Raw genomic sequence first — 26,054 nt, 5'->3', positions numbered from 1 at the left:
TTCTATCTGCTGAGCAAAAATTTTTTTATTTATTTAACCGTTTGTATGTGTTACAGTGGGCCACATGTGTATGAAAAGCAGCAACTTAATCGTTATTCCCCTTATTTCACGGCCTCCTCTGCCAATGGCTTGCAATGTAGGCATCGGGGAGCGGAAGTCAAAGTAAACGTGCTCGTGCGCACAGCTCGTCCGAGAAGGAACAAACCCTATGTAAGAACACGTGGCCACGACAAGGTAAAGAGCACTTGTGACAAAGCACATTGTCCAGGCCACACAGTGCAGAAACTACACGGTTTACCTGTTACTGTGCTTGTGTTCCCTGAACATGATTAACAGGTCATGACACTGCTCATCAAGCGACCCTGCGTGTACTGTGACTCTAGCCATGTGCCTCAAGCATTCACCGACTACTCGGCCTCTGGCTGCTGTAAGGTGAGCGGGCCGGAGCGCTGGGTGGTAGCGGACAGGATTGCCCTGAACTGATTAATATTTCAGACTGCGTCACGGGGCGTGGGTATAGTCTTTCTAGGCTCAAAGTCCTCTGAGCTCCCAATGCAAATGCCATAAATCAAAGCAGGTATAAGGTAAAATTGGTGGGCTTCCACTGTCAATGAGCCTCCTCCAATGACTGTTAGTGCAGCAACAAGGAGGGAGGATAATCAGCATTAACCGCATATCCTCAGGGAAGTCACACACTGGGATGCAGCTAATCATGTTAAAAGCAACAGCTATATATCATATCAATGGGAAAGTGACACTACTTGTGCAGAAAAATATTGTATTGGGATGACTTATGATTTTCCTTCAGCAGTACATTTCTAAACATTTACACCACTTACTCCGGACTAACTTAAGGCATTAAATAGCTGAAAATGGCAATGTCTTGTCCCAGGTGGATATAAATGAATTATACCAATATTCTTACAGTACTGCTGATGCAAAATAAATAGTACACTGATTTTAGGTTTACAATTTAAAGATATGCAAGTTTAATAAGTCAGTGACATAAACATACAAAAATAATTTCATAAATTACCTTGTTTAAAATCAGTTTGAATACAGCACGACTGTTCTGCTTTTTTGCATATACATGGATAAGCAATAATAGTTTTAGTAGTGCCAAAAAAAGCAAAGAAACTCCAGTAACTACTGGAAAAATGAGACTTGTTTTTCAAAGTTTTTGGCTATCCTGATGTAGCTGACTGCATAGTTTGTGTGGGTTTCTATTGATCAAACATGAAGTATGCAGTAGGGAACTGTGGAGGTACTCTCTCCACACAACAGTCCTCAGTAAAAAGAAACAGCAATGCACATACAGAACACACACGTGCATAACGTCATAACTGATATTAACACAGGCCTAATATCAAACAATCTAATACTAGAACTTAGATTTTTTTTTTTTCCTTGTTGATGTGTTACTAAGTTCTGTTTTTTGTGAGATTGTTTTACTAGGTCTGCAGTGCATAGCTGACCTGTAGTTCCACTGCGGTGTGTTTTTGATGGGCAATTGTAAGCATGCATGGGGTCACAATATGCAAACAGCTTGGTGTAGAGGTACAAACTTGGCAGTTTTCATGGCGCTTCTGCTAACTGACTTCTGCTTTCAGCTCTGCTACCTGTGAACTGCACAAGATGCGTGTCCTGACCTGATCTGAATCTGTCACTCTTGTACACTATTCTATCTTGTGAGGGATAATGATATCCCTGGCTACTAGGCCTCTTACTACACCTACGATTTAAGTTCTGTGCTTTGCTCACAGAGAAAACAAGAGTAGTTTTTCCTCATGAAAAGAGATGATCACAATTTGGAGAGGAGAGACAGGACCAAAGCTTAAGGCTGCAATTAGCTGGACAGGACAGGACAGGACAGCGAAAGGTGAAATGAAGGTCGGGAGAGGTGGGGTCCGAGGGCTCCGTGTGCTCACCGTATTCTCCGGGGAAGGTGTGGACGGAGAACTCTTGATGGGAGAGTTGCTGTAGTCCGGTGGCGGGAGATCCATGGCGGCCTGCTCCTGCTCTGCCAAATTGGCCACGCTCAAGCTACGCGCTGGTGTCCCCACGCTGTGTGCACACATGCATGGACACACACACACACACACACACACACACACACACACACACACACACACACACACACACACACACACACAGTGACAGAGTTGTGAGCAGACTGCTGGCACTGCAAAGCAATGTAATTCTCACAATGTGTTTCCAGCAATATGTTCAGATTTGACTCACTGAAAACAGAAAAGTCTCAGAATTTGAGGGGAGGGGAAATGACGAATAAGTTAAAACTGGACTTGCTGCATTATGTGGCCCAATCATGGACATTTCCAGAAAGAAAGAAAAAAATTTCACCTGTTTTTGACCACTGGCTCCGAATAAGGGCGGCAATAAGAAGATGGAAACCAACCACGCCTGCAGACATAGACAATGCGTTTAAAAAAAAAAAAAAAGTGACAAAATCATGTGAAGAGTATACTGTCTAGGATTGAGGTTTTACTTGGGCAACACACACACACACACACACACACACACACACACACACACACACACACACACACACACACACACACACACACACAGTCTGAAACCTCTTGTCCCAAGTGGGGTCGCAGCAAACCGAAGCCTAACCCGGCATCACAGGGCTGAAGGGAGAGGGGGCACACCCAGGACAGGACGCCAGTCCATCACAAGGCACCCCAAGCAGCACTTGAACCCTAGGCCCGCCAGAGAGCAGGACCCGGCCAAACCCGCTGCGCCACCGCGCCCCTCTACACATTTACACAACATGTAATATTCTGCACAGTATGTGTAGCTAAAGGATGTAATTAAAACTGGATATTGAATGAAGGTCAGCTGCCCAGTGGAACATTAGACTGTGAAATTGTCAACATTTTAATTAAAGCACTGACCCCATGCCAGGCACCAAATCCCGCTCAGTTTGGCACAGCCCTTTTCAACACCCCCACAACAACAAACAGTACGGAAACACTACCTTACACGACACAAACATAGCTCTTATTGTATGATTCTAGGAACCACTGGAATTAAATTTTCACTAATGTTTTTGGTGGGTTAAAAATATCCACATTTTCTTTCCCTTAGGCCATACACAATGCCTGTTATTAAAATATAGTAAAGCAATTAAGGAGAAATCCTGACAAATCCAGCAACTCCGTACCAAAGCACAAAACTGAGGAGCAACCCTGTCATGATACATACTCCTCAAAATGGAACATATGATGTACTGCAAACATTTACACCTCCTGATTTGTGCTGTGGTCAACTGGATGGAAAACTATCAAATCTGAAATGATCATTACTTAACCACACCAGATTTTTAAATGGCATTGATCTCAATAAGGAAATAAATGAATAAATAAAATAAAATAATCAAATATCAAACAAGGTTATGGGGTGGTACCAGAAATGCTGGACACAGATTGTGTGATGCAGCCAAAAAATAAAGGGGGTTGGGCATTGAATGGTGGGTGATCACTCAAAGTCCAGAAGTGGAAATCAACAAACAACCGGCAGTACTGAATACAAAAATAGACATTGGGGGGGGGAGAGATGATCTTAAAATAAGTATTTTTTTCCTGAAATATCTGTGGATGTGTCAGTATGGTGTGCGTCTGTCCTGCAGAAGGAGGAATGCTTTAATCTGAATGTCACAAAGAAGGAAGTGTAGGAGGACTAAAAAAATACTAATTGAAGTACTGGGTTCTTTACATGAAAACTTCTTATGATTAATTCGTAAAATAGGAATTGCAGAAATACAAGAGCATAGAAATGAACAAAAAAAGACTAAAAATTCAGTGAGGAACATCTAGAAGAGCTGGTTGCTAAGAAACAAATGTTGGAGCCAGCAGATGTTTACTTTGAAGGAGGAATCTCTTTCTGGAACATGTTCTCATTATCCCCGTTAGTAATAGCATGATTAACCAAAAATCGGGTTATGCGATAAGCGAAGGTGACAACTTTCCCTTAATTATACTTTCAAAGATGATACTGGTTATGAACATTTTTTGCTGCATGCTAACCATTTTGTCTAGAATTTTCAGGTCCAAAAAAAAGAAAATCAAAGCTTAAGAAACTACTTTCTTAATATCTGAACATTGAATAGTCTCCTCATCCAATCATTTCGTTACTGCCTTCCCTACAATTACACTAACAGCTTTCTCCTTTGCCCAGCCTTACTGTCATATTGGAAGAAATTACTATCCTTACATATTATATCCAACTAAAATGCAAGCAAATCAAATCAGGCTTTTAAAAATTAATAATTAAAAATAGGAAGTACTATATGGCCATGCCATTAATCAGGAAATATTCACTGATAACAAAATGGCATAGAAACCAGAGTGTGACACATTAATAGGAGCTGTTGAAAAAAAGTGTCTAATTCAAGAAATGTTTATCCAGTGTATGTTGATTCAGCTGTGGAAGACATTTGGTACTTTGGTAATATACGAGCCATGATGCCATATCTACTACCACATAGTAATCATTAACATTTAAGCCCGACACAGTCCAGTATGTTGGGGAGAGATTCCTGTGATGGCTCACGACTAAGACCGCAGAGTTTTTTTTCAGTTCTGTAAAGTCACAGCACAGAAATACCAGTTGTTTGAAACTCCGCACCCATATAACTAAGCATCTTATGATAAAAGGAATAATGCATCTAGAGGTAACACTTGCAGAATATAAGATATATATGCAACTATACATATTTTATGTTTCAGATGTTCATGGGTATTTTAGACACCACCTGCCTCTGTAGCAAAGCCTGCTGTTATCCTTCTTCATTGCCACTCAATTTTTCTTCCACAAGAACAAAAATCCCACTGACAAGTGTCGTCATATTTTCCAATGACAAAAACCTTCACTTTTCCTTGTTCATTTCTTGACAATCAGACAAACATTTATTACGCATATAACTTATACATTGTTTTGCCTTCTTAAGAAATGTGACATCTAAGGAGACTATTTGTATCTGGTGTTTTCTTTTGTCCATTGAAGTATTTTCTAAATGCCAAATTAACTAAAAAAACCTTCTTCGAAAATGCTGGTGTATTATGTTGCTTATGTACACAATTTTAATTGTTAAAATGGAGTATCAATACTCAAGAGCAAGTTCTTGCATGAGATCTAATATTTGAAAGAAACTTCAGCTGCTGTTAAGTCTTATGCAGGAAGGCCCAAGGTTTGCTTAAAGCATCTAGAAATAAGAGTTCTAAAACTACAGGGATCTCTAAATAAGGGAAAAGACCTGTTTGTTATCATAAGATGAAGAAAGTGTTTTGTTCATGACACAACGCTATGAAGTGTCAAGCAGATTGTGAAAAACTGTTCAATGCCATTGCCTTTCAGTTTTAGGTTAGGCTCTCGCTCTCTTTCCAACTTACTGCTTTGATTTCTCCAGCTCCCCATACAGCCATCCATCCTTCTCCTCGGGGATGAGGAGTGTGATGATGTCTCCTTCATCAAAGCTCAGCAGTGTATCATTGCTCTCAGCTGTGTGGGGGAAGATTGTTCGCACCTTGGGCCTCTTGACTATGTTAAGCCCTGTGGACACGGATACAGATCTAGGTAGGCTGCCCTCTTCACCACTGTTGTGATCTGTTGGTGACAAAATGATCATTACTCTGCAGACTGCTTTATTAGTACATAGATAAGTGTGATAATGAAGTGACATGAGACACAGACCCAGCATTTAACAAAGCAAATGATATTACATTCTTGTGTTCATTGTAATATTAACCTACATGGCTATGAAAGGAATGTGTGTACCAATGGTTTTTTAAATTGGGGTGTTAACATTAGCAGAATCTCAGCATGCCTCATCATGAAGGCAAGACCTCTTGGCATGGTTGTTATGTCAAGCCATGTCCACTATAAGGCACAATGGTCCTCACCTGAGATCTGCTGTACTGTAATAGGCTTTGGAACATCTTGAGAGAACATGTTGGCAAGAGGGCTGGTGTTGGCCTTCAGTGGTGGGGCAGGGGGTGGGATCACCGTGTCCGTGTTGGTCTAAAAACAATCCAAGGGATTAAAAAAAAATAAATAAATAAAAAAACATACAAAAAGGTGTTAACCTGATACAGCACTGGTGACAGGTGAAGTAGGATGATGAACGCCCTATATTTAGAACTGAAAATAGCTGATCCAATACAAGTGAAATGTTTCAAAACTTCCAAATATCGGTCTAAAGTTTATTTTATACTTTAGCTGAAAAAACCTAGAACTGAACACTGCCATTCAAAAAAATCAAAGAATTCACCACATGGTCTCAGGAACCATGGCAGTCTGAGATCGAGCTCACCCTGCTGTAGCGGTCCATGGGCGGTGAAGGCTGAGGCGTGATGGACACGGGTGTGCGCAAGCCCTCTATCATGGACATCACGCTGTCAGGCACCTTGGTGGCATCGCTGCACTTGTCCTGCCAGTTGGGCAGCTGCATGGTAAGCATGTCTTTGGCCTGCACACAACAGGGCAAAGGAGGGATAAAACAAGGGCCAAGAACATTTTAGCACGGAGAGCCTTTCAAAGTGCCTTATTTTCTTCTCACTCCGTTTCACAGAACTGGCGCGACTAAAACAAAGCTTGGACACTTGAATTTTGGTGACAAACATTAAGCATATCAATTTGTAAATGTGAAGTGCACACAGTCATGCAAAAGACATGTTACGTCCATGAACCTTTAGTGCAAAACTGCTAAAACTAACCGACCCGACAGAATAAAGGACTAATAATGAGTCACTTCCGGCACATTTATACCTAGTGTTTTCACAATGTACTTCAAAGACATTTGTCCTTAGGGGAACTTTTTATTTTAAAAATAAAAAAAAAAGTCACCTTGGAGGTTTAAGAAAAGAAAATCATTGCTTTAGCCCAGGAAAAGAAAGCTGAATGAAAAACACAGAAGCAGATAATACAAAATAAAATCAACCCTTTGCAGATTGCTTGAGCAATACCACCCACCAGACTTATAAGGTCTGTGGGTTTACAGGATGGGGCAGGAGACCTACAAAATCACCTTGTCATGGAACATGCTGATCTGATGGGAGAAGATGCAGTGCTTGTCCACAAGGAAGCAGAACCTCCTCTTCTCCTCCAGAAGTGCCTCCCTGCAGCCGTCCGCAACAAACTTCTGTATTTCCATCTGACGGGTGGTGACTGCCTCAAGGCACTGTGGGGTCCAGTAACACAGTTTCATCACACTGACTGTTAAGGGATATTGCCAGTTTGTTTTGAATATGGATTTATTACCGTATCACTCTGAATTTATACCTTACCTGTCAAAGACATTGTGGTAATTATACTGGCTGCATTTTTAGAGACACACACAGATGCACATCTGAACTTAAATAGGAAGCCAATACCCATCAGATATCTCACATAAGAAACAAACAAAGCATATAGTGCTGGGCAGTCTCCACTCATCTTTTTTCCTGCAGGGTTGTCATGGTGATCGTAAAAGTCATTTGTCACCGCGGTTTCGGTTTCAACCCACCCCACACCAATGTCTCGGCTGTCTCCTCTGAAGAGACACACCTATATCAACATTAATATACAACCCATGTTGCTTTAATTAATGCAGAACAACCACCCAGTGAGCTAAATAATAAAACAGGAAGCATGTGGTCTCTACTACTTTTCCATGAATCAAGGGACAGCTGGTAAAATAGTAGAGCTTTTGGACACAAAGGTTGCAGGTTCAAATCCCACCTCTGGCTGTAGTACCCTTGAGCCAGGAACTTACCCTAAATTGCTCCAGTAAATTACTCAGCTGTACAATGGGTACATAGTTGTAGATAGATTAACAGTGTAAGTCAATTTGAAGAAAAGCATCAGCTAAATGAAGAAATGTAAATATATTGTTAATCCAGAGTCCTTAAAATATATTTGTTTAGGAGTGTTTAATTATAACCCCAATTAGACACAAGCACCTTGATTCAGTTTAACAAAGAGTGAGACTAAATGTTTTCCAGACTCTTGTAATGGTTTTGATAGTCTTAAAGCCTCCAGATATGTAGAATTGCACAGCTGAGGCTGACCCTGTTGCTGTTTTTCAGAATAGATGTACTACATGTGACAATAAAAACAATTCATGATACTCTAGGGGAAGAATCATTGTAAATCTCTATTGTTCAGCCTCTCTGTCAATTTCCCCTTTAGAGTGTTGGACTACTCCAGCGGATCTGCTTTCAGCTGGAGATACAAGTCTTTTCAAATGCGGCCATCTGCAGCATTCTAACAGTCACAATGAGCCTCCTTTCTACATGCAAATGAGAAACTTAGGTGGGGAAAAACACTGTCATACCATGTAACCCAACAAACCTGCATACATAGTCTAACATATATTCCGTACACATACATGTGCAACCATATGCTAAAGTACAGGCACAGCAAGATGGTTTAAAACCAGTTGACAATGAAGTTATTTTGCATGCATAATGTCGAAAAACTGCTCATAATATCCCTGTGATTTTACCTTAAGAAAATTGTTCTTATTAAAAGATAAATGTATAGTTTACAGCATGAGCAGTGTGTCTAAAAACTGCTTTACTTAGGTCTGTAAAGTAACCGAGTACTGAAACTGTCCTTTAAGAAGTGATAAATTAGATGGAATACTGTGCAGAGGTGAGGATAGTATAGGTCTGTCACTTTGGGAGGGCATAAATCCCTTTTAGAAGCTTGTATAATGTACAGCTATTATGATGTTTTAATAACCTGAATGAGGAAGAACAATGTGCGTATGTTCACCATACAGAAGACTGATGGAAACAGGTGGGGCCAGTTGATAGTATTCTTTTCACTTTTTTGTGTTTTTACTTTCTAACATTGTTCGATGGAAGCGGTTTGAAATTTGGTGTCCTTTGAAAAATTTAAGTAACTTCAATAATTACAAATGCATTTATATTTCAAAATTAACCACATTTCCTACTTTATGCAAGAACAATTTAGCAAGTGGTTTGTGGATTTTGGCATGTCATGAATATTTAAACACGTGATGATTTGGGTCTATTCAAATGCTCCAAGTGAAAAGCAAACCTCTAGCAATAAACATTTCTTAGGAATCATACAAAATTAAAGGATGAAGCTGAAGTCAAGAAAAGTACTAAATGTATAAATCCATATTAAGCCAAATATTAAATAAGTATTAAATTAAATATAGTAAGCCAAACATGCACATTCACCTCTAACTGCTGCTAATGCACTCCAAGCACTTTGTCACAGTAGATTTCCTCATCGTATGGATGTGCAATACATATTATATGCGTGTATATTTTAATCTAACTTTTATTCTAACCCCCTCCCATTCTTTCTGCTGCTGGTTTCTGAGAGTTGCCACACAAAATTTCATTGTACTGTACACAATGACAAACTATCTTAATCTTAATTTAGCAAGTTCCTGCTACTAAAGTGACTTCTAACATAATGTACAATGCAACAGGGGAGAGTAAAGAAAGCAACACATGTTTTTGTTCTCAACAGGTGGCAGCGCAGGCCGGGTTTTACAAAGTTACTCAATCAGTAGAATGGCTGACATGTTCACACAGGTATACAGGCCTGACGTAATCTCTAAGCTATAAGCAAGTGAGAAGGCCAAGACTGTTCCTGGAGACTCTTTCCTCACAATTCATCTTACCACTCCATAAACAAGTTTCCTTTCTATTCCCTTGTCAAGATGGAAAGAAATCAGTGGGAACCCATGCCTCTCATTCAAAATTTTAATCAATTTTTCAGTCGGAAAGCATATTCATCTGCTCGCTATTTTAGAAGGTGAAAATCCGTAAAGCCCAACAAGGGGCTACTGGCATATTTGCTTTGTAGTCATGAATCTTGAGCGTTTAATGTAGGATCAGAAGCTGTCGAATTGCCCCAGAGCAGCAGAAGGCTAGTGCCTATCTCAGAGGGCCACAGCTTTATCGTTTGGTTTAACCTGAATTCCCCTTTGAATTAGTGACCGATTTATACTTGAGATGACTTATTGTCAAAACAATAAGATCATTAAGCGTTGATGTTGAAACCAGCACACACCCACTTTTGGTCCTTGGTCCTTGGAATGGAACTGCTGACCCTCTGACTTTGGAGGTTTACATCCACAAGGGTGCAACTGCTTTGTTAAATCGACAATCTTAACACTAACTAAATGAACCATAACATACGGAATGCTTTAGATTCTGGCTTGCCACACCCTGATGAGTGACACTGTTTACAGAGCTACTGTAAACACAGTCTCCTTGTGTCTACTATATACTCAGAAACACAGGATCCTTTGGGTGCTACATTTTAAGGCCAACACTGCTCTGGGCTCTTTGTATGAGCCTGTTCCACAGTGGGGACACTGTCCCAGGACTGGGTAGGTCTGCTTTTCACAGGGCAACATCTTAAAAGGTCTCTTCCTGATCACAATACACACAACATTTCAAAAGAATATTCTGTGTCACACAGTTCATAATGTGAATGCAAACACTGTACTGCAGCAAATGCAAATGTTATTCTAATGGAGTGGTGGTTGTGTAGCAACGAATCGGCAGACTCACCTCATTTTCCTTGGCCTCATATTTGGTGACATTCTTGCCTTGACTTTTCCTCCTCAGTTTCTTCAGGTCAGACTGGGATCGCTCTAGTGAGTCCTGTTTCAGTTTGTGTTCCGTCTGGTACCGCTTGAATGTGGCCTGTGCAAGACAAACCCTTATGTGTTGTGTGTAATCTGAAATTAAGTGTTTTTAAACTGATGAGTATAATAATTTTATTAATGTTTCACCATTTTTTAGTGATGTGTTGAGCATCACAGGATGCTCATTCAACTCATTTCCTTAACGTTATACACACAGGCTACAGCATTAAGCATTACTCACAGTCATGTACTTCACGTCCATGTCTGTCTTGCGCTCCAGTTCAGCTATGATCTCCTTGTGAAATCTTTTGAACTGCAAAAGTACATGAAGTGTCACCCCACAAACAGCTCACTGATTAAACCACAAATAGACTTGAAAACATGCAAACACAGAACATCTCCCTACAACTCTCCACCTTCATCACTAAAATCAGCTCCTCACTCTCCTCTGGCTGCTTTCATTTCACCCTGTTAAAGAAACCCTCCCTGGATCCAAACTCAGTCCAAAACTACAAACCAGTCTTGCTCGGCTCCCTCCTGTCTACATCTAGAGCAGGTGGCCTGTGGTCAACTTTGTGAATTCCTCACCCAGAACATCTCCTCAATGGATATCAATCTGATTTCAAAGTTGTTCACTTCATGGAGACAGCGCTTCTGGCAGTGTCTGATGCGCTCCAGTCGGCTAGAGCCGCCTCCCTCTCCTCGGTCCTCATCTTCTGATCTGTCTACAGCACTTAACACTGTCTACTCTCCTCTCTCAGTCAGCTTGGGATCAAAGGAATGGCACTACAATGGTTTGAGTCCTACCTATCTAGCAGATACTATCAAGTGGTCTGGCGGAGCTCCTGTTCTTTTCCTCTGCCTCTCTCAACCAGTGTCCCGCAGGGCTCGGTACTTGGTCCTCTGCTCTTATCAATCTGCACCTCCTCCCTCGGTCCATTCATTACCTCCCATGGATTCCAATATCACTGCTCGCTGATGATACCCTGCTCTTCCTCTCCTTTCCCCCTGGAGAATGAGACATTTCTGCATCATGCATTGCTGCCTTCCTGTCAGACATCTCTACATGGATGTCTGATCACCACCTGCAACTCAACCTCTTCAAAACACAAATTCTTCACCTCCCAGCTGGCCTGTTTTCCTATCACGATCTATCAATCAAACTGGACAACTCTTCTCGTTTTGCCTACCTTCTTGGCTATGAGTCTGGGACTGATGATTGACTCAAGTCTTTCTTTCTCTCAGCACATCAAAGTCACAACCCGGACATGCAGATATATCCTGCATAATATCCGCAGAATCTGTCCTTACTTCACAACTGACTCTGCCCAACTACTTGTCCAGGCCATGGTGACATCTCGTTTGGGCTAGTCTCTCGTGTGGCCTTCCCACTACTGCCATCAAACCTCTGCTGCTGATACAGAATGCTGCTGTATGAGTTGTGTTTGACTTGCCAAAGCATTCCTATGTATCCTCCTCTACTCATTTCTCTGTGCTGGTTTCCTATAGCTGCCCAGATCAAAGACCCTGGTTAATGCCTACAAATGCATCAACAGAACTGCTCTTAGCCATTTACAAGACTTGATCAACTGCTACACCCCCACCAGACCGCTTCGCTCCTTCTGCCCACTTGGCGGTCCCACGCACAAAAAGTAAAGCACGGAGGTTCTCAGTTCTAGCCCCGTTGTGGTGGAATGATCTCCCCCTCTCACTCAGAACTGTTCAAACTCTGTTCACATTTAAGAAGGGTCTGAAAACTCACCTCTTCCAGACTCACTTCGCTCACAATCTGTTAAGGTCATGTAAGGTCTAAATGTTCATGCACCATAACTTTATGATCGTGCTCAGATAAGCCTTTACACAGCCACAACTCCTGTATTGTACATAAATGCTGATGTACATTTAAAAAAAAAAAAAAAAAAAAAAAAATTGTAGGAAGGTGATGTAATGAACATCGGTGCATATAATGGAAAGAAACTAACTTAAGAATCATACATCTGCAACTACGTCTCCCTTTCTCCTAATGTAATGCACAAATTGTGTTTCTCTGAGATGTACATTGCTTTGGAAAAAAGCATCTGCTAAATGACTAAATGTAAACACCAATTTCATAAAACCTTTTTTTATTTGTGAGGTACTAATGCATTCATTTTCTATACATCACTGCCCTGCCCTACCATGGAAATGGTTCCAATAAATACCATGAAATGCAAGATGAGGAAACAGTTTATCATATTTTAGAGGTATTTTTTTTTTTATCCTTGACATACACATTGACAGCAGGCTTTCATCTTCTTTAGGCAAAACTGAAGCATTTCACTGGGATGTAGCAATGATGAGGCACAGACTGAAGAATGAGTCTAATGAATTACACTCATTATCAGCAGGGAGTGCCATCACCACACTGCTACCTTGATTCATACAGTAATGAAGGATTAGCACAGTTTTTCTCCATTCGGTACTGGTGAATGCTTTTTTCATGCTGGGTTTTGTTGTATTTGAACTGTTAATTGCCTCGTCTTTATCGAGCTATTCATTGAACACATTTCACACTTTAAAATGTAATTCATTAGTATAGAACTTTTCAAGAGTTAAGCAAAGTTCATATGGAGAAATACCCCTTACAGAGAGAATATCAAACTGTAGGTGTATTTTTACTAATATCTATCCTTTAGCAGCTCATTAATTAAACAGAGCAGATTAACTTGGTACAGAATTTAAAAAGGACCATTTAACTCAAACCAAAAAGGTGCATACTGACAACTGACTAAGAGACTGACTACTCATCTTTTTACCATTATGTATTATTCTATGAGTACAAAGTCTAGTAAGTCCTCATGTAATGGCTTTAGTTTACTGTGATTTGAATTATTTTTTTTTCTATCAGACTTTTAGGCAAAGACAATTAAGTTAAGCACAAAAGAAAATAAACACAGGCTCAAAAGACCATGATCAAAAATTGCTTGATGAACACAAACATCAGAAATATTATAATTAGTCTTGTTGCTCAATTAATGTTTTCACCAAAAGCATCTTATTTAACATTATTTGACCCATTTTTACACTATGGTATTTTATCTGTGCAATTTCAGGTAATGTATTGCAGGGCAGGTCTGGGCCTTTGCACTCATAGAAGATGGGGGCTCATATTTCTTCAACTACAGCTCTACCATGTGCCTGCTATTTTCTTCATCTTTTTTCTGCTGATTTTTCCCTAATGAGCCTTAGAAGTCATGAAAATTAAGTAGAATGCAAACGTGAGAAAAATCATTACTTGTAACATGGCATCTAATAATATTTTGATGAAAGGTCAACAATTTGAGGAACTTGGCACTTTTTCCAATTTGAGGAATCTACAGGTTTACATATGACAAAGTTTTACATTTCACAAACTTTCCATAATTCTTCACACTGTGGGGGATCAGTATGTAAACATACTGTACGTTCCTGGAAAGGCTTAGCAATATCTTCATCCATGACTCAGATAAAAGGTAATACTGGTATCACAGCAACAGCACAAAACATTGAAGGAGAACACACATTTCAACGCTGATAAGCCGACATGCAGAGAGAAAAATAAAGTGCATAGCACGGAGTCTCTAATTGCAAATTACTTGCACTTCAAGTGACAGGCATGAGATTCAGCTGTGCTGTGCATGTGACTTTATGCTGCGTGTGTGTTCCCAAGGTGCCAGAGCAAAGGGCATGCTTAGACACCTTCCCGTTCCACAACCGGAAAAACAACCACCGCTCCCATGCCTCCCATGAGAGCGAAGCAGCACATAAACCTCAAATCAACACAGCAAAAAAAAAAAAAAAAAAAAAAAAAAAAAAAAGTATTCTGAAGACACCAAGCAACCCACTGCATTTTGACTGTGCTATTGAAGGGTTTTTGCAGGAATTAAATTCTGGGGCTCTGGGGGAAGGTAGCAAGACGAACAATGGACAGGGAACAGTTGCAGTGATATATGCAAACCCTATACATTGGAGCATGGGCATACTTACATTCTCCTCCAGCTCAAAGAAAATTTTCTTGTGCACCTCCGAAATCTCTGCCAGCACCACACCTGGAGAGACAGATCATGTGTGTCCTGACATAAATGGCAATAAAATTGAAATTTGCAGTCTCAGCTTGCATGTCTGTTACTTATTTTGCACTAACATTACAATTTTCCACAAAGTGCAGATCTCAACTTCAATTAAGTTCAACTTATTATTAATACGGGGCTTTTCCCCAACTCTGCTCAACAGATGTTACCAAAAAAAAAAAAAAAAAGTCATGCTGACCTTTTCCTTATATATTTTCAGGCCTGTGATAAACTGCTCTCTCCTGACAAGAGATTTGGCTTGAAAGAAGTGTGTATGGTCTTCAGGTTCAGTTAGACACACTGAACAGTTTCACCCTTATTATGAAAAAATAAATGCCACATGGAGCAAGGCTGAAAAAAGCCAAACGATGACCTTTAGGACTGTAATGCTGCGGTACTTATTGCGCTGCCATTCCTGAGAAACGTCACGGGGCACCTCTTAATGAGGCACCTCTGGCTTCAAAAGCATTCCCTAACCTGCCTTGCTACGCTTTCCTTTGGTTCTGCTGCTCAGGCTTCTGGGCTTTTCCTTTTGCTGTCTGAACGCTTGGTTGGAATTCTGGGAAGTAGAACATGTTTGAATCTGCCTAACAATCCAAATCAGTAAAATAACAGAATCCAGATCTTCTATTTTTTGGTTCACTAAAACACCTAGAGTGTAACATCTACCGTATAAAAAGAAAAGAGAACAGCAAAGGCAGCCATTAATTGAGAGAAAAGACCATACAAATACAGGATCAGAGAGTAGGGGGAGACTGTTGAAGATCCACAGATCAACAGTTCATGTCCAGTTGGACAAACAGTGTTGCTGTGTCATCAGCAGGAACAACAACAAGCTCATGTGCTATAAGGACAGGGAATATTCCAGTGGCTCTCCATTATCATTGCTACAGGGATGGTGTGACTCATCAAGTTTTTAAATGGCTTAGTTTTCTTGCATAAATTTCAGCATGTAATTGCTTTGGTTTTAAATTTTAAAGGACTAGTGTTGTGCATAGATGAAAATGAGCCACTGTTTTCCTAATGGACTATTTCAGATAGATTAGCAGGCTTCCCCACCCTTAAACACCACAATTGGAAAAGCCTTGCCTCTTGAAACAATAGTAAAACAATGTAAAAACCATTTCTTAGAAACCAATGTTAGCAAATACAAAAGATCATTTCAGTTCATGTTATCGTTAACTGCTAGTGTCAACAAGAATTTACTCATTTGGAAGATTTTTCTCCAAAGCAATTTACAGCATTAAGCTACTTGCAATGCTATATCCATTTCTAGAAAATTTATTAAAGGTTTGTAATTTTTACATGAGCAATTGAGGGTAAATACCCTACTCACAGGTACTACAGCATAAGGTGGGACTCGTACCTCCAAAGGTGGCAGCTTCACCCACTATCCTACCTGCTGAATAACTGAATACAGAAATTTATTTCTGGTACTGTGGTGAAAAAAACATTGAAGTGACTTTACTGCCCATAGCAATCATTTATGGCAATGTTTTTTAAAAAATAAAATAAAAAAAATCTAAAATGTAGCATTCTCTCTTTACTACTGCTATTTAACCCAGTATATTTAAATAAATAAATAAATAAATAAATAAACAGCGCACATGTGTAAGTATAGGTTTGGCAATTGACCAGCTGCAGCTTAAGCAGGACCACTATCTAAAGGTCAGCAGGACATCCTGGTAAATGCTGCCTTTGTGTAACACTGATCATGGATTGTGTGTTTTCACTGCACTAGAAACAATTTGGAGGGTGTGGACACCCATAAAGGTTACAGTGTGCAAAAAGCCAGCAGGATCCATGAAAAGCCCTGTTGATTGTCTTTCATAGAAACAGTGCAAAATTCATGCCAATATAGCAAATCAAATCTTTCTCAAAACATGCACTGAATTATGACTAACCCGCAACATTTAACATTAAATTATTTGTGGTTTGAATACATGTGTTCAACCAGTTATTCAATAATAAAGTATGACACTGTAAATAGAGAGTCAGCAACAGGTCCCTATACAGAACTCTATCCTTGGACAAAGTTAGGAAAATAAATAGGAAACGTGTCAAAACCTAAACCAAAACTACTAATACTATAGTGCTAAACTCAGTTCAAACACGTCTTGCTGATTAAATCTCCTATTGTATGACTAACCATTGCGCAAGTACTTCCTTTATGCTCACAACGCTCATGGTATAAATAAGGACAATATAGTCATTCTATTTCCTTAAAGAAAAGTTAATAAATACAAAGTTTTCAGTATATATTCATTGTTTCGTTGATCGGAGTATATTCCCACCACTGTTTCTCAATATACGCATTTAATCTCAGTAGCAATTAATGTTTTTTTTTTTTTAGGAGGTCTTGTCCTTATTTTAGAATGGTGGTTAATTTTGCATGCATTTGCACAGAAGGAGTTTCTGTCGACACACACCCAACTCCAGTATGGCCCCACCTTCAGAAACACGTCAGAGTTAGACTATACACAGTAAACTACACTCCCTATGACTTGCAGGATAGGGAGTCTTGTTAGTGTTGTTAGGTTGCTATGGATGAATTGCTTCTGTTAATTTTACATTACAATGACTCATAATGGCAAGGTCCTAACACACCATCTCCAAAATCAAAGCTCACATTCAGTACCTGCCCATTGTAACAAAACACTAAAATACATATCTATTTAATGCCAACTAATGCATCCAGGCAGAACCATTATAATAGTAATCCTATTTCTCATCATGTCTCTAAGGAACTACCCAATATAAATTGAGACAATACACTGCAGTTCCAATTCCCCGGAGAGAGAGAGAGAGAGATTAAGTACACAGAACCATCTGTAGGTGAACACCGTGACACACAGCCAGCTCACTGGCTGCTGTACTCTTGGAAGGGTGTTGTCATCAGGGAACAGGATCCTGCAGTGTCCACACCCTGAGACCTGAGGAATGACTCTTACCCATTTCCGCCACCACAAGCACAAATCGCTGTCTGGACAAACACAGTTCACCAGGCTGCATTCTTTTCCACCAAAAAGAAGAGTGACGTCCAACTGTGAAACATCTGCAGTGATGGATCTACCTGGGCTTGCCTGAATGTGTCCTGGCTGAGAGGGTTGGTTTACAGTGTCTCATTTTGAATACTGGATGAATAACCCAGAGCAGTGTTGCTCCAAACAAAGACAGGAACAAAACCGTGAAAAGGAAAAAAGTAGCAATTCATCCTTTGTAATCACTGGAAGTTATTACATCTTTAAAAGAAAATTAAAAGCCAAAAACACAATGCAGACATCAAGACTGGTTAGAGCTGGACTTAAAATATTCACTTTATTAAAAAAATTTTAAAAGCTGAATATGAGGAAAAAAGGTCAGCCATGAAACAATACTTTCCCTGAGAGATCACTGCACTTGTACAAAATATTTTCCCCATCAGCCAATGTTCATATGCTCTATGAAGAGGATGTGGACTTGCCACGACCCTGTCTTTAGGATAAGCGGTTTTCAATACTGAAGTAGTTATTTTATTAATAGGAATGCAAATATTTTATGAGTCAAAGAACATTTTCTGGTTAAACGCATGCAATACAGCAGGATAACTGGGGTCGTTGCTATGGTAGTTAATTGTGACACAGTTGGTTAAAGCAAGCAGAAGAGTAATAGGGATGGGGACACCTACACAGTAGTTGCTGTGACAGGGATGAGGAAGGGTACCACACTGTAGCTGCTGGGAAGAAGGGCGAGACGCAAAACCCATTACGGCTGCACTTTAGAAGTATATCCTGTGATTGCTGATGCCACCAAAGAAGAGGCTGCTTGATAGTGTACACCTACAGAAAAGCTATGGGAGACCGTATGTGGGAGCGGTGGGACATCTCCATCCCAGACAGCCTTGCTGAACAGTCCTTCTGGGGTAAGAAGGAAAGCAAAGTCCCAGCATCAGCAACATAACACTCCTAATAAAAAAAGAGTGCCTTTAACAAAACTAGAAGCACAATCAAAGGAAGCCCCCCTTCCTTAACTACAGTATTGTTTTTTCCCCCTAGTAAGAAAAACACATTCTTTTTGCAGTTATTGTTTAGGTGTATGTGATCAAAACAGCCTTAAGAAAAGGTGAAGGGGTTGAAGCTGAATGGAGATATACTGCAGTTATATTACACTATCAGCTGTGCAAGAGGGCTCGGCAGTGTTGAGAAGGAATTCTCTGCCCTCCTAAACGAAAGTGCAATACCAATGATATACGTACGTGCTGTTACTGTTATATATGAGGCAATCAAGTGTTTGCAATACAGACCGTGTTCATTTTGAACGACTAACAAGGAGCTGTGCTCATCCACTTAAGAGCAGCTGAGGATTGCTTGGACACCAGTTTTATTATACAGAGCAGCATGTGCCAAGAAGGGCACAGAGTACAGTCCTGGGGGGGGGGGGCTTTCTAGGACCCTCAATGACAGGAAGGAGACGGCTGGTCTGGGATCTCCTCCTCTTGCCATTTTTCTGAGGTTTGTTTGTAAAGCCAGGTCACAGTACCTTGTTCACATGGCTCAGAAGGACATTTGCATCTTTGCTGACCGCACATGCTGACAGCGGAAGGCTCAGGCTCCTCGTGTCACCGCAAAGGGGAGGTCTTAACCCTCACATTGCAATATTCTGACCCAGGTAGTAAGGCTCCACAACAAATAGAGTGGTTAGAGAAAATGAGTTTCTTGTCGTTTGTCAGAAAACCTAAACAATTCTTAAAAAAAAAAAAACCTCAGGGTGCTAATGTGTTATCTTACAGTTTGTTGCTTTTGTGAAAGGCAGCTTATCTATGCCAGATAAGATGACCAATGTAGCAGAAATGCTATTTGCATTTCTCAATGTTACAGCACAAGAGTTTAAGTGAGATAAGCCTATAACCCCTGCAGCATGCATGGTCTGGAAACGCTGAAGGATCCAGCCTATCATCAGAGACACCCTCAAGTGCCATGAGAAAAATTATGATTTGTATCCGTATTTAACGCAAGCTACTGAAACACTATGTAACACAATGCTTGTTTACAATGGCTTTCAAAAAGAACTGTTCTTTGAATTAACAGGTGCATTTACTAAATAGAACTGTGTGAATTGGCTCCACTTTACTGCAGGCCTGAACAAAACAGCAAACAAAAATAAATGGATGGATGCATGCGCCAGCATTTAACACACATGGAAATACTCCAAAGAAATTTACCAAAAAAAAAAAAAAAAAAAGTTTCAAATGTCTAACCTACTGAAAAATATTTATCTAAATGCAAGCAAAGCCCAACCCTTAACCCTTTACATAATGGAAAGGTGACAGCAATGCTACTCAACAAATCTAAATCCTACTATCAAAAACTGTGGCGCACACACACACATTTTATCTTTGCTGGGGAGACCGGTCTTTCCTCATGCTTCTAGAAGACTGAGCTGTCTGAAAGATTTATTCGGCGTGGAGGAAAAGACGACACGAACACAAAATGTACAACAAACAGCCAAAGCAGCATGCATTACCAAATGCCTTTAGTTGTTGGGTCAACAAAAGGCAATGGAGGCAATCCTGGCTCGAGATATTATATAAAAAGTGGTCAAATCTCACTGTACCCCATAAACTCCATTTATCTGGATAGTTCAAACATCACAAAAAGATGACTTAGTACAACATGTACCTTGCCATCAAGATTTGCTGCCGTTCCCATTTTTTTAATAATCAGTATGTGTAACCCAATCAGATGAAGTGGTCCGTGGTCATACAACATATTTAACAATAACTGACATGTAATGTTAAAAGTATGAGGAGATCTATATGTAACCGCTGCAAGAAATTATGTCATTAGGAAAAGATGAAATTAGGTTCGCAAACTGTTTGACAAATGCTGATTTTGTACATAAACACAGTTTTGTCATCATTACTGTACTTTGGAATGCTAAATTACATTAGTGTACGTTGCTGTGACAATGGCTTGAACACTCCTCAGGTCCTGTTCTAACAGGACAGGGTAGCACTAAAGAACAGAACTGCCAGCACATAAATGTTACAATGTTATACGATTGGCTGATCAAGACTTCCTAATGTTTTAGTATTAACAATAACTAGAAAGCTGCTAAAACACCTGTTCTGGAAACAGCAGAATGATTGGAAACTTGCAAGACAATAGAATAAACAAGCCATAAATAAAAGCAGTTTATTTGACCATTTACTGAACCAAGGGCACTAGCTTGTGTTGTTTACAGCAAGTATGCTAACCAAGTGATTAACTACTTACATTTACATGCGTTTATCAGACGCTTTTCTCAAAAGTGGCGTACAGTGTCAAGCTATTTACAACAACTGACTCATTTATATAGCTGTGCAATTTACTGAAGCAGCTCATGGTAAACACCTGGTCTAGGGTAGCACAGTAGCTCTAACCACTATACTGCCTGCTGTGCAATACTTAAATCGTAACTACTGTAACTATAAAACAGTTTGGTCCCTCACTCAGCAGGACTGTACCAGGCCAAGGTCACTTTGTGCTCAACAGATTATCAATCCCACAACTCAAATGGGAGTCATGACAACAAAAATAATTCAGTGTTTATTACGGTCAAGCAAGTGTCGAGTATAGTGTGTTTACAGTTACACCCGTTTTTTTTTCATATACAGTTAAAAATTCATTCAAAGACAATCCTGTGTTTGGGCAGAAAACATGTAAAATATTGTTTTGTGGAAAGTGTCACTTGTCATAAAGAACTAAAGGCAATAATGCATTGTTAGAAAACCACTAAGCCAACACAGAGTGCACATGCTGATAATCAAAGATGTCATAGCTCCAGGAAGCCCATAACACCTGGAGTGCACCTTAACTACATTCCTGCCACTCTTTAGTAACACTAGGTGCATTAATGCAGTATACCAGAGTATGCAGACATCCAATCAGGTTTCTATTTCCAACTTATTTCAATAAATTTCTTATGCAGTCAAAAATCTAAAGCCTAAAACAAAATTTCAAATTTTCCACCAAAAGATAAATAACAGCATTTTGTAATGCCACTGCACATCATGTGATACCTTCCTTACTGTGTGTGGGGGGGGGAAATAAAAATTTTATCCACTCATGTTTTATTGTGCTTATACAAAGTCAGATGAAATCATACCACGATAAATGTATATTAGTTTGAATGAAACAAGTGGTTGGTGCCAAGTGACATCTATAAGACCAAACTGATTTTAAAAATGAGTTCAGACCTGTAACTTGAGAGAAGTAATACATAATCCATTTTTCCACACCATGCTAAAACTGATTTACACAAAAAATAAGAAAAATTTGCAGCCATTTAAATATATAAAAAAGCTGACAAAGTCCAAATACAAATAGATCTGATATATATATTGGCTCATATAAAAATGGCATATAAGTTTATATTTTTATACTGACAACCTTGTTTATCTTAGGATAAAGTACACTTAGTGAAAAAGCACGCCGTGCCTGAGGCTGACGGACAAAGTAGTCTTCCACCGACAAAGATAAACAGATAACCCCATATAATCAATGGTGGAAACCTCTTCCACACAAGACTTTGCTGTTTCTGGTTCTGAGAGCAGGCCTTGTCCACATTTGGCACAGGGAGACAGGCCATGCTGAGTGTGGCAGATGGAGGGCAAGAGAACCACTGCTCTGTCTGGCTGCCTGTTCTCTGTGCATTTTGTGCGCGCGCGCTTGTGCGCACTGCCCGCTGTGCTGCGTACTGGAGAATTCACACTGTGCCGTGACCGTCTGCGTTATCCCTGTTGGCGGGCAGGCGGCAGGAGAGCCCGGGCCTGCTGGCACCATGGCCAGACACCAACCCAGTGCGGCTGCACTTTATTATTACTGCAGCCCAGCCATAACAGAGAACAATGAGGAGCCAGTAGGAACTTGATAAAAACAACGCATCAAATCTAGTCTCTGAGGGCATTAAACTGAATCATCCATTTTCTCAATTAATCATCCATTGTGTACCAAACACAGATGTTTGGCACACCATAAATAGGATGTTCATCTTCAATTAAGGAGACTGATTCAGTTGGGTGATTAAGAATGGCAGGATGGGGGGGTGGGGGGGGGGGGTGGGATGGCATTTTAAAATGTTACTTCCCCGTTTCCCTTTGTTCCAATTTGAGGGAAAGGAACATAAATATATGCAAAAACTACTGTAATATTCAGTCTGGGGGGAGGGGAAAAAAAAAAGTGAGCAGCAAAGCCCAGAGGAGCACAAACAAAAAGCATAACAAAATTTACCAGAAATGCTTTTGAAAAAAAATACTTTGTATATATGATTCAGTGCATCAGAACTAGCAGATAAAAAACAAAGCAAACTCCGTAAGCCCTTGTAATGACTAAAGAAAAAAAAGGGGCCTAATCTCAGCCCGTAATTCATCTCCAGTTAAGCTTGAATGCAAACATCAGTACCGGAAGAACATATCAAAATCATTTAATTGCATTGGATATTTTAGGTTTAAAAAAATAAGAAAAGAAATGCTACCCTATACTACTCCATGGTTTTATATTGGTTCGTGATGCAGGGGTAAGTGCATTTTTAGGGTGTATTTAATGAATCCTTCGAAGACTCACCTAGTTCCCTGGAGACTGGTGACACTGCAGCATTTTCCCCTATCTTTGAAACTGCATCAAAGTACACCTTCCCAGCAAGGGTCATCGCTGCAACAGAACAAATAAACATGTGTTTACGTGTCAGAGAGCTGCCACTTCAGTGTTCTTTGTTTAGTGTTTTTTTTTTTCCCTCCCCGAAACACCCGACACCAGACTCTCTGAAACTACTTCATTCTGCTCTGTATTGCCTAATAAAACATGAGCTCACTTCTGTAATGTTGTATGTACAGATAATATTGGCTGGACAGATTTTAGGGAGCAGCATGGATGCACTGTTTAACATGTGGGAACGGAACTGGGAGATCGCATACCTGACACGGACTTCTCGTAACTCTTGCCCAGGTTAATCAGGTTCCGCAGCCCCGGGTTGAACTGCTCCATGACATTCTGTGCAGGAGGAAGAAAGTGAAGAAATGTGGTTAGCGAGAGCTGAACCATGCAGTCGCATCAAAGTGAATGCAGCAGAATTCATTAAAATGTCAGATGAGGGCTGCTGACAGCGTTAAACCTGCAGATTCCCACTATGGAGTAAACCCAAAATCTATTGTACGGGTCTTGTTACACATTCATTGTTCGCATGAAGCCTTGAGTAAAGATTTGGAGGAACTTTGTCAAAAGCAACCCACACTACTTATTTTCAGAACAACTCTAGACAAAAATTCTATGTAATCTTTCCCAAAAATGTCAATTTCATTGCTCAGCAGCTGCCTCAGCTAAAGCAACTTACAAGCGTGGACACAAAATAGTATACTTTTACCCACAGATACAGATATTTACATTTATTCATTTAGCTGACGCTTTTCTCCAAAGTGACTTACAATGGTAGGCTATTTTCAATATTTACCCGTTTAAACATCTGGGTAATTATTACTGCAGCAATTTAGGGTACGTGCTTTGCTCCAGAGTACTACAGAAGTAGGTGGTATTCGAACCTAGAACCTTCAAGGCGGCAGATCTATCCACTATGATATCAGCTGCCACCAAAAAGATTGTGGAAATATGGATATATTTTACTAATGCCACAAAAAGCTGGTCCTCCTTATAAATGAGCTGGCAGTACTTTCGATCTTAAATGTAGTCATAATTACATGCACAATGATGCTGATTTATGGTTATACATGATTTCACTTTTTAAAAAAATAAAGCATTGTTTGCATCAAGTAAAATATTTGCATTGTGTGCACTGACAAATGACTGCAATGGGTCAGTAGTTCTGACATATCACATGGAGATATTTTGAGAATAATCTCTATATGCTCAGCTACATTCACCAAAGTCCAGTATGATCAAGGACAATCTCGAAGTGCAAGACAGTCAATCCTAAATGTGAATTTGCATGGTTATATGACCTCTATTCTGGAGGTCCATCAAGTGCCCTCTATAAACCAGAAGAGCTGATCTTTCTGCACGAGGGGTGCATGAACGGAGAACACGGGACAGAAATAATCAAGAGGGGAAAATTAAAAGAGAAAATGAAGACAGTATGAGGTGATATCCTTCAGTGTAAGGAAGCGCTGCTAGTACATTTTCAGGCCCAGAAAACTGGCTCCACACACACACACACACACACACACACACACACACACACACACACACGTAACATCAGCTCCAGTCAAAAAGCACAACTGGATCAGTTACATTACATGTATCATATATCTAAAGGCCTGCATGAGAGTCTTTCTCTACTGCACAGTGAGCGCAGACCCAATTCTTTCTCTTGAATTTGCAAGGCAATGGCCTCATTGTTCAGTGATGTAGTGAAGAGCAATTTCATTACAGTCTCTGCAGAAGCCAGCATAGTTTAGGGAGGAGTATGGCTAAGGGAGAAAAATAAAACACTGAATACAACAGTGACAAAGTCTGTAATCTGCAATTGCCTGTCTTTGTTCTCACATACTACATTGTTGATGAAGAAGTCAAGCAAAACTTTCACCAAGCACCATTCTCTAATAATCCCCTGTGATCAAATCAGGAAAATAATATTTATTAACAATATTTTAAATTACAAATACATTGTATTTTGGTATATTTAACTCTTACCTTAGCAACTGCAGTGGCAGTCAAAGACCATGAGCAAAAACTGGTACAAACTTATATTTTTTACTTTCTGCAAAACCTGCAGATCATGTAAGGGGTACTGGTACTTGAAACAGTAATTCCACCAACCATGACAGCAAACTTTGACTGGTATACCTGATTAACAAAATATATATAAAAAAAATACAAGGATAACAAAAATAATTATGATAGCTCAGTCATCATGCACTGATCTGAACTCACCCTCATTTAATTTGCAAATAATGTGGAAATGTAAAAGGCAGAAGGTAGCAGAGTGTTGAGTTGTTGGGTTGCAACTAAAATACAGAGGTTTGAATCCTATCTCGATCCTTAGTACTGTTGTGCAAGGTACTCAGTCTAAACTGTTCCAGTCAAGTAAATAAATAACTTATGTTAGTTGTGTATAGCAAGTTATTCACAAGTTGCTTTGAACAAAAGCGTCCACTAAATTAACAAGTGGCAACACACAGTCTGAAACCACTCGTCCCAAGTGGGGTCGCAAACACTATCAGGAGTTTTCATACATGTTCTACTGGGTTATTAAACACAAAACAACAAAATTAAGAGAGTGACATGACTTCCAATTCACAAAAGTGTGAATGGGGCTACCTTGACTGGCAATGATGAAAATGATGGGATAGTCTGCAA

At 39.9% G+C, this 26,054-nt stretch overlaps 1 protein-coding gene across 1 annotated transcript in view; it reads right to left on the bottom strand.

Moving 5' to 3' along the window:
* The window catches only part of baiap2l1a (BAR/IMD domain containing adaptor protein 2 like 1a), a 32,914-nt gene that overhangs the window by 2,393 nt on the left and 4,467 nt on the right, over window positions 1–26,054 (bottom strand). The window contains exons 2-12 of the mRNA XM_018762041.2: window positions 23,660–23,735; window positions 23,310–23,396; window positions 14,645–14,706; window positions 10,881–10,952; window positions 10,563–10,697; window positions 7,049–7,201; window positions 6,335–6,490; window positions 5,925–6,036; window positions 5,415–5,628; window positions 2,362–2,421; window positions 1,929–2,064 (exon numbers count right to left, since the gene is read on the bottom strand). Of these exons, the coding sequence (XP_018617557.1) occupies window positions 1,929–2,064; window positions 2,362–2,421; window positions 5,415–5,628; window positions 5,925–6,036; window positions 6,335–6,490; window positions 7,049–7,201; window positions 10,563–10,697; window positions 10,881–10,952; window positions 14,645–14,706; window positions 23,310–23,396; window positions 23,660–23,735 (1,263 nt within the window). The remainder of the gene's footprint in view (window positions 1–1,928; window positions 2,065–2,361; window positions 2,422–5,414; window positions 5,629–5,924; window positions 6,037–6,334; window positions 6,491–7,048; window positions 7,202–10,562; window positions 10,698–10,880; window positions 10,953–14,644; window positions 14,707–23,309; window positions 23,397–23,659; window positions 23,736–26,054) is intronic.

This window comes from Scleropages formosus, chromosome 20 (genome assembly GCF_900964775.1).
Source record: "Scleropages formosus chromosome 20, fSclFor1.1, whole genome shotgun sequence".
NCBI lineage: Eukaryota > Metazoa > Chordata > Actinopteri > Osteoglossiformes > Osteoglossidae > Scleropages > Scleropages formosus.
The sequence above is the reverse complement of the archived record's forward strand: the minus strand, read 5'-3'. Positions and strand labels throughout refer to the sequence as shown.